General features: G+C 48.8%; 1 protein-coding gene across 11 annotated transcripts in view; it reads right to left on the reverse strand.

Annotated features, from left to right (window-relative positions):
• Window positions 1-18929, reverse strand: part of LOC126974053 (spectrin beta chain) — a 223927-nt gene that overhangs the window by 134102 nt on the left and 70896 nt on the right. For all 11 annotated transcript variants that reach the window (XR_007731471.1, XM_050821436.1, XM_050821433.1 and 8 more), the window contains exons 14-21: window positions 16812-16942; window positions 5825-5970; window positions 5167-5290; window positions 3031-3281; window positions 2476-2635; window positions 2200-2338; window positions 1798-1979; window positions 463-577 (exon numbers count right to left, since the gene is read on the reverse strand). Coding sequence is in view for 10 of the 11 variants with exons in the window: in XM_050821436.1 (XP_050677393.1) it covers window positions 463-577; window positions 1798-1979; window positions 2200-2338; window positions 2476-2635; window positions 3031-3281; window positions 5167-5290; window positions 5825-5970; window positions 16812-16942 (1248 nt within the window). In the remaining variant the exon portion in view is untranslated. The remainder of the gene's footprint in view (window positions 1-462; window positions 578-1797; window positions 1980-2199; window positions 2339-2475; window positions 2636-3030; window positions 3282-5166; window positions 5291-5824; window positions 5971-16811; window positions 16943-18929) is intronic.

An 18929-nucleotide genomic window follows, 5' to 3' on the forward strand; every position in this document is an offset into this window, starting at 1 on the left:
TTTAAATTCACTGGAATCCCGGCAATAATTAGTATCAATAGTACACAAATTAAATTTATAACTAAAATATATTAACGATGCGGGACTCGAACCCGCGAACTCTCGGGTTCGTTCCGAGTGATCCAGCCATTCAAATGATGCATGGATCGTTAATCTCGGTATGTCTAGTTCAACTCTAATAGGATTTAAAATCACTTATTGAACATCAAAAACTAACACCCATTCGAAATAATGTTCCTCAGACCTGAGAAGAACGGGCGCAAGAAACTCAACCCTGATAATTGCATATTAGGAAATTGACTTGGGATGTTGCTCTTTCAATTTTTTTGAATATCACTTTAAAATAACAAATTTATTTAAATAGTTATAAAAATATTTCAATCAAGTTTGATGTCCTATTCATAGTTCAAATAAGATTAACTTAAAATTCAAGATGAGAAGATGCTTCTCATGAACACATACCTTCGGATGCAACGTCAGTCTGAGTCTTAGTGAGCCAGGTCTGGAAGTGGTCCACGGAGCGCAGGAACCGGTGCAGATCACCAGCTTCTTCCAACTTGGCATCGCGCTCTTTCAGCTGCAGAAATTTGACATTTGTCAGCGAATGTTTAATCAATAAAATATAAGAAACTAAGATTACTGTTATAATATTATTATGATTGTATGTACGAGTACACCACTTAACACTATGATTGTAAAGATGTTTGTATAAGGCCTTGTCAAAATAGAAAGAACGACGGGAAAGGAAATCAGATCATAGACTATACTAGCGTATAAACGACCTGACATAAGATAAAGATAATGCGTGATAAATTTTGTTCTGTCAATGAGTGTCATAGAAGTGTGTACTAGCCAACGAGTGGTTTCATATTCAAAATACCAAGCCTAAACAATTTTTTTATGTTTCTAGAGTGATCACTTCTGGGATTAATTACACAAATAAAATTTGAAAACAAAATTTCATGAACGATGCGGGACAAAGCATACAAGATTTCATCGACGATACGTCACTCGTACGGTTGGCACAGTTGGAAGTGCGCTCGCACGGAACATGAGAGGTCACTATTCAAATTATGTTTACAAATTTTATTTGTGTATACTAAGGCTAGCTAATGCCAAGGGAAGCGGACTCTTAAGGAATTGTTAATCAAAATCGGTTAGAATCTATAGATTCGGTTTCCCTTTTTCATCTTGCTGTATCTCTGTTGTCTTTCGCACACTCTGTTAGTCTTATCAGTAGTAAGTTGTAAGTCTATAAGATTGATAACTGTCTGCTTTGTCTTTCATGCGGCTCACCACACATATTCAATTTATTTATTCTTGTTTCGCCATGTTCCATGTTTTGCTTGATAAGCTTTAATATTAGGAGTAAAATATCAATCAAATAGTTTCGTCGATGTCTTGTGTAACACACATCTTGTTACAGATATCAAACACGTTTAAGTATTTTTTAATAACAGTTTCTACACATAATAATTGTAATTTCACATATTATATGCTTTGTTAAAAAACCCTGTATAATAATTAACACGGATTATTGACGCATTCTACTTTATGAATGTCAGACACCATTAAAAATAAAATCAAACCCCCTTACGATTAAATGCTACATTAAAAAGAACATTTCATATTGAATATTCAAAAATCTTGAGAATTATAGATTCATATATTCTACCAGTACACTAAGGTCATCGGCCTGAACTCGGTCCAATGGCGTATTACTAGCTTAATATTTATACGTTACTCAAGATATAGTACATGATTTTTAACACCCTGGATATAGTATTCAATACAAACCATCTGCGTGAGTTGCTCCCAGTTGCCCGAGATGGTCTCGATGCGGTCGCGGATGAGCCTGGCCTCGTCGGGATGGTCTCCCTCGATGGCGGAAGCCTCGTCCTCCAGAGAGGTGATGCGCGCCTGGATCGCGGCCAGGTCTCGCTCCATGCCCGACAGGCGCCGCTGTAGGGTCATCACACCTGCAAAAGCACTTTTTATTATGTTTCATAAAATGTAATAGGTATTTTTTGTCTCGGGAGCTTAAGTAGGCGAAGATCTACTGATTTTAAGTGACAAAAGTAAGATAACTGATGTATATATCTTTCATAAACAAAAAGTTAATAGTTTAAAAAGTTAAAACTAATAAGGTAATAACAAACCCAAATAAACATAATATAAATATCGTTAAAGTGTAAGTACCGTTGAGATCCATCTCCAAGTTGTCTGTCTGCTGCAGGATTCTCTTCTTGTCCTCGATCCAGGACACGGTCTCGCCGCACTCGATGTAGAACGTCTGCACGCCCTGAGCAGACTTCAGCTCGTCCTTCTTAGCTTCGGCCTGGACAAATAATAATAATAAAGACATACGAAGATTTACGAACCATGCGTCACTCGAACGGTCGGCTCAGTTTGCTAATTGCATAGGATGATAATGATTGTTGTAAAAAACACACTTTTTTATAATTTTGAGGTTACCTTCTCCCGGAGCTCGCTCCAGGCCTGGTTGAGCTTGGTCTGTCGCTCCTGGATGCGTGGTGCCTCGGGGTGCTCCACGTGGATAAGCTGCCGCGCCAGCTGGTTGACCACGGCAACTCTCGACGCGTTGGCGTTCATCTCTTTGTCGAATCCGTCGTATCTGAAACACAATTATAATTAATCATACGTATTAGACATGCCATAATACCAACTGATCATTGTAAATGTATTAAAATGAATAAATGTATTAAAGAAACGCATTTTTATGAGAATAAGGGACAAGACGAGCAGGACGTTCGGCTCTAGTAATTGATACGCCCTGCCCATTACAATGCAGTGTCGTTGAGGATTATTGAAAAACCCAAAAATTCTAAGTGGCACTACAATTGCGCTCGTTACCGTGAGACATAAGACGTTAAGTCTCATTTGCATAGTAATTTCACTAGGTACGGCGCCCTTCAGACTGAAACACAATAATTCTTACGCAATACTGCTTGTTGCGCCGTTGTGGTACCCATAATGTAGTGAGGAGCGCTAGAGCATCACATCTCGTACCTGTGCTTCATAATCTCGACGTCGTCGATGTCCTTGGGCGGGTGCATGGTGTCCAGCATGCGGTCCTTCTCCGCGATCCACTGGTCGGCCGCGTCGGCCTCGCCCAGCAGCTTGTGCAGCGACAGCGCGTCCAGCAGGCGCTGCTTGCGGAGCCGCGCCAGCTCCGACAGGTCGTTGAGGCGCGCGTCCATGGCGCCCAGCCGCTCGCGCACCTCCGGGCTGCTGGCGTCCTCGGGGGACAACTCGCTCGCCTGCCAACCACACGATCACCATATGGATGTTAATATTCGATAACTGGATAACTAGTTTCGTACATTACGATACAAGTGCGTAAGGTAGGTCGTTCACCCACGAGCGAAGCGAGTGCAGGATGACCTACATGCGCACGCAAAATTCGACCATTATAATTATTTTCAAACATTCCGCACGCTCACCACATTCCCGCACGCTTAGCTACATTCCCGCACGCTCAGCTACATTCCCGCACGCTCAGCTACATTCCCGCACGCTCAGCTACATTCCCGCACGCTCAGCTACATTCTCGCACGCTCAGCTACATTCCCGCACGCTCAGCTACATTCCCGCACGCTCAGCTACATTCCCGCACGCTCAGCTACATTCCCGCACGCTCAGCTACATACCCGCACGCTCAGCTACATTCCCGCACGCTCAGCTACATTCCCGCACGCTCAGCCACATTCCCGCACGCTCAGCTACATTCCCGCACGCTCAGCAACATTCCCGCACGCTCAGCTACATTCCCGCACGCTCAGCTACATTCCCGCACGCTCAGCAACATTCCCGCACGCTCAGCTACATTCCCGCACGCTCAGCTACATTCCCGCACGCTCAGCCACATTCACGCACGCTCAGCCACATTCCCGCACGCTCAGCCACATTCCCGCACGCTCTTGTCAACGTGTGGGAAAGTAGTACTTTGCGAACGCAAATACATGAGTAAAATCGAACATTGCGCACGATAATAGGAAAAACATATTATTTCTAATTCTTTAACTCAATTCAAAATATTCGTAATAATTATTACTCTTCCATATTATTATTAATAATTAATCCGTATCCATACCGAGCGATATTGTTTTAATGCAAGATGTGTTTGCCTGTAATTAGGTCTACATCCCTATTTATACGAATATGAATTCTGGTCGTAACTAAAATGTAAACCTGTTGGCAAACCTTATACAATAAATAAATAAACTGTGATTGCGCAACGGTGGTCTCATTATTTTTACCAGAGGCCGTTTGGGCAAGGATGATTTTTTCTTTCTAGTTTTGCTTCCCATTCCAAGGGATATTAGCCGTCAAAAATGCAGAAATTAACCGAAGAGAAAAAGAGAAAAAAAATGTTACACCGCCATTAACTTGCGAAGAATCCTGGCATAGTCGCCAAGTTGATGCAACAAGAATTCAAAAGAAACGAAATTCAATAGTTTAATATAGTAAGCAAACTTATTTTTCATTTATGACAATATACTTTCCGTTTTTTGTTAACGGTCGCTCGCCTCGACTTCGTTCAATTTTTATTTTATAGTATAAGAACGAGAACAATTCTGTCTATGTTTACATAATATTTTTTCGTTATTACAAATTTAAATTATAGAGATAAATAGAGATCCTTCATATGTCAGAGCAATCAGACAAGTATAACAAGGCTTATATGTGAATGACAGCAAACATTAAATACATTTGAGGGAATTTTTGGAGCTGGAGTATGGTGGGTGTTGACTTAGTAATTTAGTGTTATAAATGCAACTCCTTACATTAAAATTTAAGGTAATGTTGACTCCAATTATATTTTTTATTTTTCCCGACACTCAGGTACTAGTGGGTCGTAACTAAAACCGAGACTATAAGAAACTACTATGAATTTGACGACCCATATAGCCGAATGGTTAGTGACCCTGACTACTAAGCTAGAGGTCCCGGATTTGATCATTTATATGATGAATATGGATGTTTGTTACCAAGTCATGGATGTTTATACATATTTGTGTATGTTTAAGTATACTGTATTAAATATAACGTTGTCTTATTCCAATAGCACAGGCTATGCTTAGTTTGGGATAAAATAATTTGTGTAAAGTATGTAATATTAATATTATTATTATTAATGATGACCTGTTGTTTGAGTTGCTGTATAACGTTCGCGTAGTGTTTGAGCTCGTCGGTGACATCCTTGTGCTTCTTCAGCAGGCTCTGCACTTGTGCCTCGTCCACCCCGGTATCCTCTGACGATACCAATCTATAAATATTACAATATTAGTGAAATTAATAATATGTCTGGTGTCAAACACAACGATCAAAAAAAAATTCATTTGTTTTTCAAATGCTGTCTTGAATTAATTCATCTATAACCTTAGCGGACAAAAACGATTTCGGCTCGTATATAACGTTCATATAATCGTATATGACCAATACGCCCATATGACCACTTAATGATTTTTCTTCCGCGATCGTTAATTTTCTTTCTGAAGTAAAAATACGCGTTTTTAAAATGAGCAATATACCAGCGAAACACCCGTTAAAGGTAGAACAGATGTTTAGGTGATTGGCGGTTAGAAAAAAAATTTATAAAGTTGTTCGCATTAATTTTATTTATATGTACGTACATAAATGCATGGCGACCACGTACCGGAAGACGCTGTGTTGGTATGCCGCCCAAAAGATCACAGAAATACGTTAGATGAGGGCAGCACAGGACCGATCGTCATGGCGATCTTTGGGGGAGGTTTTGTCCAGCTGTTGTTCCGGCTGAAATGGAATCGTATAAATGTACCTGAGCGTGTCGAGCATCCAGTTGTCGATGTCGTCGGCGTCGGCGAACAGCTGGTGATAGCGAACAGCTGCATCCAGGCGCACCTTGCGCAGCGACACCACGTCCAGCAGGTGGTTCCATTGGGACAGGATGTCACGCAGCCGCTCCTGCACCATAACCACGTAAAACAATCACCCATACCATCACTCAACTACACTTATATTTACACACACACACAAATTCAAATTCAAATATTTTTATTCAAAATAGGATTTCAAATCACTTATTGAACGTCAAAATCTACCACCCATTCAAAAGAGACTGCCTCAGACCTGAGAAGAATGGGCGCAAGAAACTCAGCGGGCCTTTTTTTTTAATATAAAATATGGATTACAATGTAATATCGTACAATAAACATTTATAATTAAAGAGCCTGAGGGTGTTCGCTTTATTCCCAGTCCGTGGTGTCATTAAGAAAATAGTTTATGCTATAATAACCTTTCCCACACAAACGTTTTTTAACAATTCTTTTAAATTTCGTAACACATTTGTTTTGTACATTTTCTGGGATCATATTGTAGAAGCATATACATCGCCCAACAAAATACTTACTAACTCGACCCAATCGAGTAGTAGGCATAACAAGTTTATGTTTGTTCCTCGTGTTAACATTATGAATGACACAGACATAGTTATCTTAATTTTGATATAACTGGGTAATTTTTAATAACCCATTCCTCATACTTTCTTTTATTTCTAAACCTTAAATCTTTTTAAAATAAATAAAAAATAAATATTTTTATTGCAGGTCAGGGACCCATATAAAACATGTTAACATCATATAAGTAGGTAGTCAAAATAGTCAAAATATTTAAAAATTAAAACAAATTAAAATATTATGTTAATGTAAAGATTATTAATTTTTTTTTGTCATCTTGCCCATTGTTAGTTGTCAATAATAATCCGGGCCTACAAGCATAATTATTGTCAGAATATGCTCTACGTGACCACGCGTGAAACTGACTACACAGACCTGTGTAACATAGCATGTCGCAAAATTCAGTTTCAGCCAAAATGTCGTTCGATAAGGACAAACAATGTATTGCTACAGATAATTTACATTTAAAGCAATTCACATTCATGGAATGGAACTAACTCAATGAATTTAATATTAAAAGCTAAGGTGTCTTTCCTTGTGCGTAGACAAGTCACTACAAGTTACGCGTTTCGCGCTACGGTGACAGACGGTGCTGGGGACGGGGTAATATGATGTCAGCGGGTAGCGGGTGGTATCGCGGGGAAGGGCAACGCCGTATCGTAACCCGCTACCCGCTTACTTCTTAGTACCCCGCCATCGTCTGACACCCTGTGGGACGGTCGCGCACGAAGTTGTCAGACTATAGTAGCACGATAAGTGGTACTTGAGGTCATGCAGCGCCATGCCACGAATTGGAGCCACTACATAGGATCGCATTACTATAATAATATTTTATAATAAATACAATAAAGAATATTTTAATATGAGCTTAGATACCCGCAGAAAACTCGTCGAAATGTCATGCCTTTATAAAATTGTTAGAGAAAAAATTGATTGCCCTCCGCTCTTACAAACCCATCATTTCCACGCAGAATCCCCCGATGAGCAATAAATAATAATAATAATATATATATATTTTTTTTAATTTTTAACTTCCTTTTTATTATTTTTTGGAAAATGTTGTGAACCTTGTAATAAGTGTACATCTAATAATGTGTGTTTGTATAGATTTAACATTTTTTTGATGTTACAACTTTATGGTAGTTTTAATTAAATATAAATAAATAAGTTAATAAATCGCTTTGAACATTGAGCCGAGTGACAAGTCACGCGTCCAATCACACGTCAGATGACGCGGTGTGCGCTGCTCCTAAGACACCATGATAGCAGTACAAGGTCGCACCAGTCGTCGCACCAACCTGTATGCGGTCAGCTCCGAAGTGTCCCTGCGACACGAGCTCGTCGCCGACGGCCGCGACGCTCATATACTCAGGTGTGCGCTGCTCCTAAGACACCATGATAGCAGTACAAGGTCGCACCAACCTGTATGCGGTCAGCTCCGAAGTGTCCCTGCAACACGAGCTCGTCGCCGACGGCCGCGACGCTCATATACTCAGGTGTGCGCTGCTCCTAAGACACCATGATAGCAGTACAAGGTCGCACCAACCTGTATGCGGTCAGCTCCGAAGTGTCCCTGCGACACGAGCTCGTCGCCGACGGCCGCGACGCTCATATACTCAGGTGTGCGCTGCTCCTAAGACACCATGATAGCAGTACAAGGTCGCACCAACCTGTATGCGGTCAGCTCCGAAGTGTCCCTGCGACACGAGCTCGTCGCCGACGGCCGCGACGCTCATATACTCAGGTGTGCGCTGCTCCTAAGACACCATGATAGCAGTACAAGGTCGCACCAACCTGTATGCGGTCAGCTCCGAAGTGTCCCTGCAACACGAGCTCGTCGCCGACGGCCGCGACGCTCATATACTCAGGTGTGCGCTGCTCCTAAGACACCATGATAGCAGTACAAGGTCGCACCAACCTGTATGCGGTCAGCTCCGAAGTGTCCCTGCGACACGAGCTCGTCGCCGACGGCCGCGACGCTCATATACTCAGGTGTGCGCTGCTCCTAAGACACCATGATAGCAGTACAAGGTCGCACCAACCTGTATGCGGTCAGCTCCGAAGTGTCCCTGCGACACGAGCTCGTCGCCGACGGCCGCGACGCTCATATACTCAGGTGTGCGCTGCTCCTAAGACACCATGATAGCAGTACAAGGTCGCACCAACCTGTATGCGGTCAGCTCCGAAGTGTCCCTGCGACACGAGCTCGTCGCCGACGGCCGCGACGCTCATATACTCAGGTGTGCGCTGCTCCTAAGACACCATGATAGCAGTACAAGGTCGCACCAACCTGTATGCGGTCAGCTCCGAAGTGTCCCTGCGACACGAGCTCGTCGCCGACGGCCGCGACGCTCATATACTCAGGTGTGCGCTGCTCCTAAGACACCATGATAGCAGTACAAGGTCGCACCAACCTGTATGCGGTCAGCTCCGAAGTGTCCCTGCGACACGAGCTCGTCGCCGACGGCCGCGACGCTCATATACTCAGGTGTGCGCTGGTCCTAAGACACCATGATAGCAGTACAAGGTCGCACCAACCTGTATGCGGTCAGCTCCGAAGTGTCCCTGCGACACGAGCTCGTCGCCGACGGCCGCGACGCTCATATACTCAGGTGTGCGCTGCTCCTAAGACACCATGATAGCAGTACAAGGTCGCACCAACCTGTATGCGGTCAGCTCCGAAGTGTCCCTGCGACACGAGCTCGTCGCCGACGGCCGCGACGCTCATATACTCAGGTGTGCGCTGCTCCTAAGACACCATGATAGCAGTACAAGGTCGCACCAACCTGTATGCGGTCAGCTCCGAAGTGTCCCTGCGACACGAGCTCGTCGCCGACGGCCGCGACGCTCATATACTCAGGTGTGCGCTGCTCCTAAGACACCATGATAGCAGTACAAGGTCGCACCAACCTGTATGCGGTCAGCTCCGAAGTGTCCCTGCGACACGAGCTCGTCGCCGACGGCCGCGACGCTCATATACTCAGGTGTGCGCTGCTCCTAAGGCACCATGATAGCAGTACAAGGTCGCACCAACCTGTATGCGGTCAGCTCCGAAGTGTCCCTGCGACACGAGCTCGTCGCCGACGGCCGCGACGCTCATATACTCAGGTGTGCGCTGCTCCTTAGACACCATGATAGCAGTACAAGGTCGCACCAACCTGTATGCGGTCAGCTCCGAAGTGTCCCTGCGACACGAGCTCGTCGCCGACGGCCGCGATGCTCATATACTCAGGTGTGCGCTGCTCCTAAGGCACCATGATAGCAGTACAAGGTCGCACCAACCTGAATGCGGTCAGCTCCGAAGTGTCCCTGCGACACGAGCTCGTCGCCGACGGCCGCGACGCTCATATACTCAGGTGTGCGCTGCTCCTAAGACACCATGATAGCAGTACAAGGTCGCACCAACCTGTATGCGGTCAGCTCCGAAGTGTCCCTGCGACACGAGCTCGTCGCCGACGGCCGCGACGCTCATATACTCAGGTGTGCGCTGCTCCTAAGGCACCATGATAGCAGTACAAGGTCGCACCAACCTGTATGCGGTCAGCTCCGAAGTGTCCCTGCGACACGAGCTCGTCGCCGACGGCCGCGACGCTCATATACTCAGGTGTGCGCTGCTCCTAAGACACCATGATAGCAGTACAAGGTCGCACCAACCTGTATGCGGTCAGCTCCGAAGTGTCCCTGCGACACGAGCTCGTCGCCGACGGCCGCGACGCTCATATACTCAGGTGTGCGCTGCTCCTAAGACACCGTGATAGCAGTACAAGGTCGCACCAACCTGTATGCGGTCAGCTCCGAAGTGTCCCTGCGACACGAGCTCGTCGCCGACGGCCGCGACGCTCATATACTCAGGTGTGCGCTGCTCCTAAGGCACCATGATAGCAGTACAAGGTCGCACCAACCTGTATGCGGTCAGCTCCGAAGTGTCCCTGCGACACGAGCTCGTCGGCGACGGCCGCGACGCTCATATACTCAGGTGTGCGCTGCTCCTAAGACACCATGATAGCAGTACAAGGTCGCACCAACCTGTATGCGGTCAGCTCCGAAGTGTCCCTGCGACACGAGCTCGTCGCCGACGGCCGCGACGCTCATATACTCAGGTGTGCGCTGCTCCTAAGACACCATGATAGCAGTACAAGGTCGCACCAACCTGTATGCGGTCAGCTCCGAAGTGTCCCTGCGACACGAGCTCGTCGCCGACGGCCGCGACGCTCATATACTCAGGTGTGCGCTGCTCCTAAGACACCATGATAGCAGTACAAGGTCGCACCAACCTGTATGCGGTCAGCTCCGAAGTGTCCCTGCGACACGAGCTCGTCGCCGACGGCCGCGACGCTCATATACTCAGGTGTGCGCTGCTCCTAAGACACCATGATAGCAGTACAAGGTCGCACCAACCTGTATGCGGTCAGCTCCGAAGTGTCCCTGCGACACGAGCTCGTCGCCGACGGCCGCGACGCTCATATACTCAGGTGTGCGCTGCTCCTAAGACACCATGATAGCAGTACAAGGTCGCACCAACCTGTATGCGGTCAGCTCCGAAGTGTCCCTGCGACACGAGCTCGTCGCCGACGGCCGCGACGCTCATATACTCAGGTGTGCGCTGCTCCTAAGACACCATGATAGCAGTACAAGGTCGCACCAACCTGTATGCGGTCAGCTCCGAAGTGTCCCTGCGACACGAGCTCGTCGCCGACGGCCGCGACGCTCATATACTCAGGTGTGCGCTGCTCCTAAGACACCATGATAGCAGTACAAGGTCGCACCAACCTGTATGCGGTCAGCTCCGAAGTGTCCCTGCGACACGAGCTCGTCGCCGACGGCCGCGACGCTCATATACTCAGGTGTGCGCTGCTCCTAAGACACCATGATAGCAGTACAAGGTCGCACCAACCTGTATGCGGTCAGCTCCGAAGTGTCCCTGCGACACGAGCTCGTCGCCGACGGCCGCGACGCTCATATACTCAGGTGTGCGCTGCTCCTAAGACACCATGATAGCAGTACAAGGTCGCACCAACCTGTATGCGGTCAGCTCCGAAGTGTCCCTGCGACACGAGCTCGTCGCCGACGGCCGCGACGCTCATATACTCAGGTGTGCGCTGCTCCTAAGACACCATGATAGCAGTACAAGGTCGCACCAACCTGTATGCGGTCAGCTCCGAAGTGTCCCTGCGACACGAGCTCGTCGCCGACGGCCGCGACGCTCATATACTCAGGTGTGCGCTGCTCCTAAGACACCATGATAGCAGTACAAGGTCGCACCAACCTGTATGCGGTCAGCTCCGAAGTGTCCCTGCGACACGAGCTCGTCGCCGACGGCCGCGACGCTCATATACTCAGGTGTGCGCTGCTCCTAAGACACCATGATAGCAGTACAAGGTCGCACCAACCTGTATGCGGTCAGCTCCGAAGTGTCCCTGCGACACGAGCTCGTCGCCGACGGCCGCGACGCTCATATACTCAGGTGTGCGCTGCTCCTAAGACACCATGATAGCAGTACAAGGTCGCACCAACCTGTATGCGGTCAGCTCCGAAGTGTCCCTGCGACACGAGCTCGTCGCCGACGGCCGCGACGCTCATATACTCAGGTGTGCGCTGCTCCTAAGACACCATGATAGCAGTACAAGGTCGCACCAACCTGTATGCGGTCAGCTCCGAAGTGTCCCTGCGACACGAGCTCGTCGCCGACGGCCGCGACGCTCATATACTCAGGTGTGCGCTGCTCCTAAGACACCATGATAGCAGTACAAGGTCGCACCAACCTGTATGCGGTCAGCTCCGAAGTGTCCCTGCGACACGAGCTCGTCGCCGACGGCCGCGACGCTCATATACTCAGGTGTGCGCTGCTCCTAAGACACCATGATAGCAGTACAAGGTCGCACCAACCTGTATGCGGTCAGCTCCGAAGTGTCCCTGCGACACGAGCTCGTCGCCGACGGCCGCGACGCTCATATACTCAGGTGTGCGCTGCTCCTAAGACACCATGATAGCAGTACAAGGTCGCACCAACCTGTATGCGGTCAGCTCCGAAGTGTCCCTGCGACACGAGCTCGTCGCCGACGGCCGCGACGCTCATATACTCAGGTGTGCGCTGCTCCTAAGACACCATGATAGCAGTACAAGGTCGCACCAACCTGTATGCGGTCAGCTCCGAAGTGTCCCTGCGACACGAGCTCGTCGCCGACGGCCGCGACGCTCATATACTCAGGTGTGCGCTGCTCCTAAGACACCATGATAGCAGTACAAGGTCGCACCAACCTGTATGCGGTCAGCTCCGAAGTGTCCCTGCGACACGAGCTCGTCGCCGACGGCCGCGACGCTCATATACTCAGGTGTGCGCTGCTCCTAAGACACCATGATAGCAGTACAAGGTCGCACCAACCTGTATGCGGTCAGCTCCGAAGTGTCCCTGCGACACGAGCTCGTCGCCGACGGCCGCGACGCTCATATACTCAGGTGTGCGCTGCTCCTAAGACACCATGATAGCAGTACAAGGTCGCACCAACCTGTATGCGGTCAGCTCCGAAGTGTCCCTGCGACACGAGCTCGTCGCCGACGGCCGCGACGCTCATATACTCAGGTGTGCGCTGCTCCTAAGACACCATGATAGCAGTACAAGGTCGCACCAACCTGTATGCGGTCAGCTCCGAAGTGTCCCTGCGACACGAGCTCGTCGCCGACGGCCGCGACGCTCATATACTCAGGTGTGCGCTGCTCCTAAGACACCATGATAGCAGTACAAGGTCGCACCAACCTGTATGCGGTCAGCTCCGAAGTGTCCCTGCGACACGAGCTCGTCGCCGACGGCCGCGACGCTCATATACTCAGGTGTGCGCTGCTCCTAAGACACCATGATAGCAGTACAAGGTCGCACCAACCTGTATGCGGTCAGCTCCGAAGTGTCCCTGCGACACGAGCTCGTCGCCGACGGCCGCGACGCTCATATACTCAGGTGTGCGCTGCTCCTAAGACACCATGATAGCAGTACAAGGTCGCACCAACCTGTATGCGGTCAGCTCCGAAGTGTCCCTGCGACACGAGCTCGTCGCCGACGGCCGCGACGCTCATATACTCAGGTGTGCGCTGCTCCTAAGACACCATGATAGCAGTACAAGGTCGCACCAACCTGTATGCGGTCAGCTCCGAAGTGTCCCTGCGACACGAGCTCGTCGCCGACGGCCGCGACGCTCATATACTCAGGTGTGCGCTGCTCCTAAGACACCATGATAGCAGTACAAGGTCGCACCAACCTGTATGCGGTCAGCTCCGAAGTGTCCCTGCGACACGAGCTCGTCGCCGACGGCCGCGACGCTCATATACTCAGGTGTGCGCTGCTCCTAAGACACCATGATAGCAGTACAAGGTCGCACCAACCTGTATGCGGTCAGCTCCGAAGTGTCCCTGCGACACGAGCTCGTCGCCGACGGCCGCGACGCTCATATACTCAGGTGTGCGCTGCTCCTAAGACACCATGATAGCAGTACAAGGTCGCACCAACCTGTATGCGGTCAGCTCCGAAGTGTCCCTGCGACACGAGCTCGTCGCCGACGGCCGCGACGCTCATATACTCAGGTGTGCGCTGCTCCTAAGACACCATGATAGCAGTACAAGGTCGCACCAACCTGTATGCGGTCAGCTCCGAAGTGTCCCTGCGACACGAGCTCGTCGCCGACGGCCGCGACGCTCATATACTCAGGTGTGCGCTGCTCCTAAGACACCATGATAGCAGTACAAGGTCGCACCAACCTGTATGCGGTCAGCTCCGAAGTGTCCCTGCGACACGAGCTCGTCGCCGACGGCCGCGACGCTCATATACTCAGGTGTGCGCTGCTCCTAAGACACCATGATAGCAGTACAAGGTCGCACCAACCTGTATGCGGTCAGCTCCGAAGTGTCCCTGCGACACGAGCTCGTCGCCGACGGCCGCGACGCTCATATACTCAGGTGTGCGCTGCTCCTAAGACACCATGATAGCAGTACAAGGTCGCACCAACCTGTATGCGGTCAGCTCCGAAGTGTCCCTGCGACACGAGCTCGTCGCCGACGGCCGCGACGCTCATATACTCAGGTGTGCGCTGCTCCTAAGACACCATGATAGCAGTACAAGGTCGCACCAACCTGTATGCGGTCAGCTCCGAAGTGTCCCTGCGACACGAGCTCGTCGCCGACGGCCGCGACGCTCATATACTCAGGTGTGCGCTGCTCCTAAGACACCATGATAGCAGTACAAGGTCGCACCAACCTGTATGCGGTCAGCTCCGAAGTGTCCCTGCGACACGAGCTCGTCGCCGACGGCCGCGACGCTCATATACTCAGGTGTGCGCTGCTCCTAAGACACCATGATAGCAGTACAAGGTCGCACCAACCTGTATGCGGTCAGCTCCGAAGTGTCCCTGCGACACGAGCTCGTCGCCGACGGCCGCGACGCTCATATACTCAGGTGTGCGCTGCTCCTAAGACACCATGATAGCAGTACAAGGTCGCACCAACCTGTATGCGGTCAGCTCCGAAGTGTCCCTGCGACACGAGCTCGTCGCCGACGGCCGCGACGCTCATATACTCAGGTGTGCGCTGCTCCTAAGACACCATGATAGCAGTACAAGGTCGCACCAACCTGTATGCGGTCAGCTCCGAAGTGTCCCTGCGACACGAGCTCGTCGCCGACGGCCGCGACGCTCATATACTCAGGTGTGCGCTGCTCCTAAGACACCATGATAGCAGTACAAGGTCGCACCAACCTGTATGCGGTCAGCTCCGAAGTGTCCCTGCGACACGAGCTCGTCGCCGACGGCCGCGACGCTCATATACTCAGGTGTGCGCTGCTCCTAAGACACCATGATAGCAGTACAAGGTCGCACCAACCTGTATGCGGTCAGCTCCGAAGTGTCCCTGCGACACGAGCTCGTCGCCGACGGCCGCGACGCTCATATACTCAGGTGTGCGCTGCTCCTAAGACACCATGATAGCAGTACAAGGTCGCACCAACCTGTATGCGGTCAGCTCCGAAGTGTCCCTGCGACACGAGCTCGTCGCCGACGGCCGCGACGCTCATATACTCAGGTGTGCGCTGCTCCTAAGACACCATGATAGCAGTACAAGGTCGCACCAACCTGTATGCGGTCAGCTCCGAAGTGTCCCTGCGACACGAGCTCGTCGCCGACGGCCGCGACGCTCATATACTCAGGTGTGCGCTGCTCCTAAGACACCATGATAGCAGTACAAGGTCGCACCAACCTGTATGCGGTCAGCTCCGAAGTGTCCCTGCGACACGAGCTCGTCGCCGACGGCCGCGACGCTCATATACTCAGGTGTGCGCTGCTCCTAAGACACCATGATAGCAGTACAAGGTCGCACCAACCTGTATGCGGTCAGCTCCGAAGTGTCCCTGCGACACGAGCTCGTCGCCGACGGCCGCGACGCTCATATACTCAGGTGTGCGCTGCTCCTAAGACACCATGATAGCAGTACAAGGTCGCACCAACCTGTATGCGGTCAGCTCCGAAGTGTCCCTGCGACACGAGCTCGTCGCCGACGGCCGCGACGCTCATATACTCAGGTGTGCGCTGCTCCTAAGACACCATGATAGCAGTACAAGGTCGCACCAACCTGTATGCGGTCAGCTCCGAAGTGTCCCTGCGACACGAGCTCGTCGCCGACGGCCGCGACGCTCATATACTCAGGTGTGCGCTGCTCCTAAGACACCATGATAGCAGTACAAGGTCGCACCAACCTGTATGCGGTCAGCTCCGAAGTGTCCCTGCGACACGAGCTCGTCGCCGACGGCCGCGACGCTCATATACTCAGGTGTGCGCTGCTCCTAAGACACCATGATAGCAGTACAAGGTCGCACCAACCTGTATGCGGTCAGCTCCGAAGTGTCCCTGCGACACGAGCTCGTCGCCGACGGCCGCGACGCTCATATACTCAGGTGTGCGCTGCTCCTAAGACACCATGATAGCAGTACAAGGTCGCACCAACCTGTATGCGGTCAGCTCCGAAGTGTCCCTGCGACACGAGCTCGTCGCCGACGGCCGCGACGCTCATATACTCAGGTGTGCGCTGCTCCTAAGACACCATGATAGCAGTACAAGGTCGCACCAACCTGTATGCGGTCAGCTCCGAAGTGTCCCTGCGACACGAGCTCGTCGCCGACGGCCGCGACGCTCATATACTCAGGTGTGCGCTGCTCCTAAGACACCATGATAGCAGTACAAGGTCGCACCAACCTGTATGCGGTCAGCTCCGAAGTGTCCCTGCGACACGAGCTCGTCGCCGACGGCCGCGACGCTCATATACTCAGGTGTGCGCTGCTCCTAAGACACCATGATAGCAGTACAAGGTCGCACCAACCTGTATGCGGTCAGCTCCGAAGTGTCCCTGCGACACGAGCTCGTCGCCCACGGCCGCGACGCTCATCAGCTGCGGCTCGTGAGCGTGGACGTCGGCCTCCAGAGCCTTGTGCTTCGATATCAGCAGGTACACTGTCAATTAAGATTTATGCTATATTATTTAGTAATGACATCTTTCTATATATATATATATATTTTTTTGAAGTATACTCCTTAAGAATCAATTTTCATATAAGGCGCCCGGTATGGGAAAAATAAGGAGAGTTAAACCTACTCATCAAATGGGATAGTAACGTTTTTGGTGCGCACCTTCACTTTTTCACTTTTCAGTTAGCGTGACAGTCTAGACGCTCGGTCCCTATATTAATTGTATTGCAGTGATACGCATAGCAAACATCATTTTTCTTTTCTAGTATTTTGAAGCTTCATTATATTATTGAAATCGATTTATTATAATACTTTGAAAATTCTATAAATAATGGAAGAAAGTGGTGTAAGCACGTGGGTACTAAATAAGTTACAATTCATACATTAATATGACATGTGTTGTATATATAAACATGTGTGCTTTGTATTTATCAAATATTGAATTATCAACATAGTTCATACAAATTTATATGAGCTATGCACATAATTAATTAACTTCTGCTGTATGTCTGTCTGTAACCGACTCAATTGGACTTGATTTTGTTTAGTACCTGTTCAAAGACAATCGTTCTTGAGGAGTAAACTCCAATAGTGCGTCGGAGTTGACACATACACTTTTTTTTCATATAAATTTATATTTCTAGTACCATAGTTACAAAACAGTATGAAGGTAAACATTAATTAATAAGACATTAGTGGTCCAGCTATACAAATGAGTTCGCAGCGCATTCTCCCAGTTCTGGACGAATATGTAGTATAGCACATTTTTTTTATGACAATAAGGGACGCGACGATCAGTACGTTCAGCTGATGGTAATTGATACGCCAATCCTATTAGAATGCAGTGCATCTCAGGATGATTAAAAAACCCAGAAATTCTTAGCGCCACTACAATTGCGCTCGTCACCTTAAGACATAAGATATGAAGTCTCATTTGCCCAGTAATTTCACTAACTATGGCGCCCTTCAGACCGAAACACAGTAATGCTTCACGGCAGAAATAGGCACCACGTTGCTTTGTTTATTAAAATCAAATAAAAATCACTTTATTCATGTAGGTAAAGGAAATGACACTTAATGAATGTCAAAAGATTTGTTTTCTTTTAATTTAAACCGCCACTTCGGAAAAGGTTGAGCTTTAATGAGAAGAAGTGGCAACAAACTCATTGCCACTCTTTTGAATCAACATTTATAGCTTCATCTCTTTACAAATAATTTCACTTAAAATAAATGTAGTTATGCAACAAAAAATATTTAATGCCTTACACGGGTAAGTCAGGAAAAGTGAATGTAAATTATTACGTTATCAAAACAAGATTATTGAGTTCAGTAGATGCATCCAAACCACAAACACCGTAAATTAATAAAGGTATTTTGCAAGCATTTTATTAACCATTATAAAAAAATATATATATTTTTTTTATGGAATAGGAGGACAACCGAGCGTACAGGTCATCTGGTGTTAAGTGATCACCGCCGTCCACATTCTCTTGCGACACCAGAGGAATCACAAAGCGTTGCCGGCCTTTAAGGAAGGTGTACGCCCTTTTTTTGAAGGTACCCATATCGTATTGTCCCGGAAACACCGCACAAGGAAGCTCATTCCATAGCTTTGTAGTACTAGTAGCTCCTTGAAAACCGCACTGTGGAGGATCGCTACACATCCAGATGGTGGGTATGAAATCCTAACTTGTGGCGTGTCGTGCGAAGGTGGAATTCGGAATTAAATAACTTTAATTTTAAAAACATGAAGCAGAGTTTCATCTAATGAGTCTAGTCTAGAGTCTTGTGGTAATCATCAATACAATACCTATAATTTCTAGGCTTTCATAATGGAGCAGATTCTCAATACGTGTCATTTATTTTTATTATTTCGCATTGCATTTCCGCATTGTTAATTCGTTTAACTTGAGTAATAATAATATAATCTAGATTTTAATTGAAAACTGCATTTTGTTCCTTAATTAATGAA

Source organism: Leptidea sinapis, chromosome 31 (genome assembly GCF_905404315.1).
Source record: "Leptidea sinapis chromosome 31, ilLepSina1.1, whole genome shotgun sequence".
NCBI classification, from domain to species: domain Eukaryota; kingdom Metazoa; phylum Arthropoda; class Insecta; order Lepidoptera; family Pieridae; genus Leptidea; species Leptidea sinapis.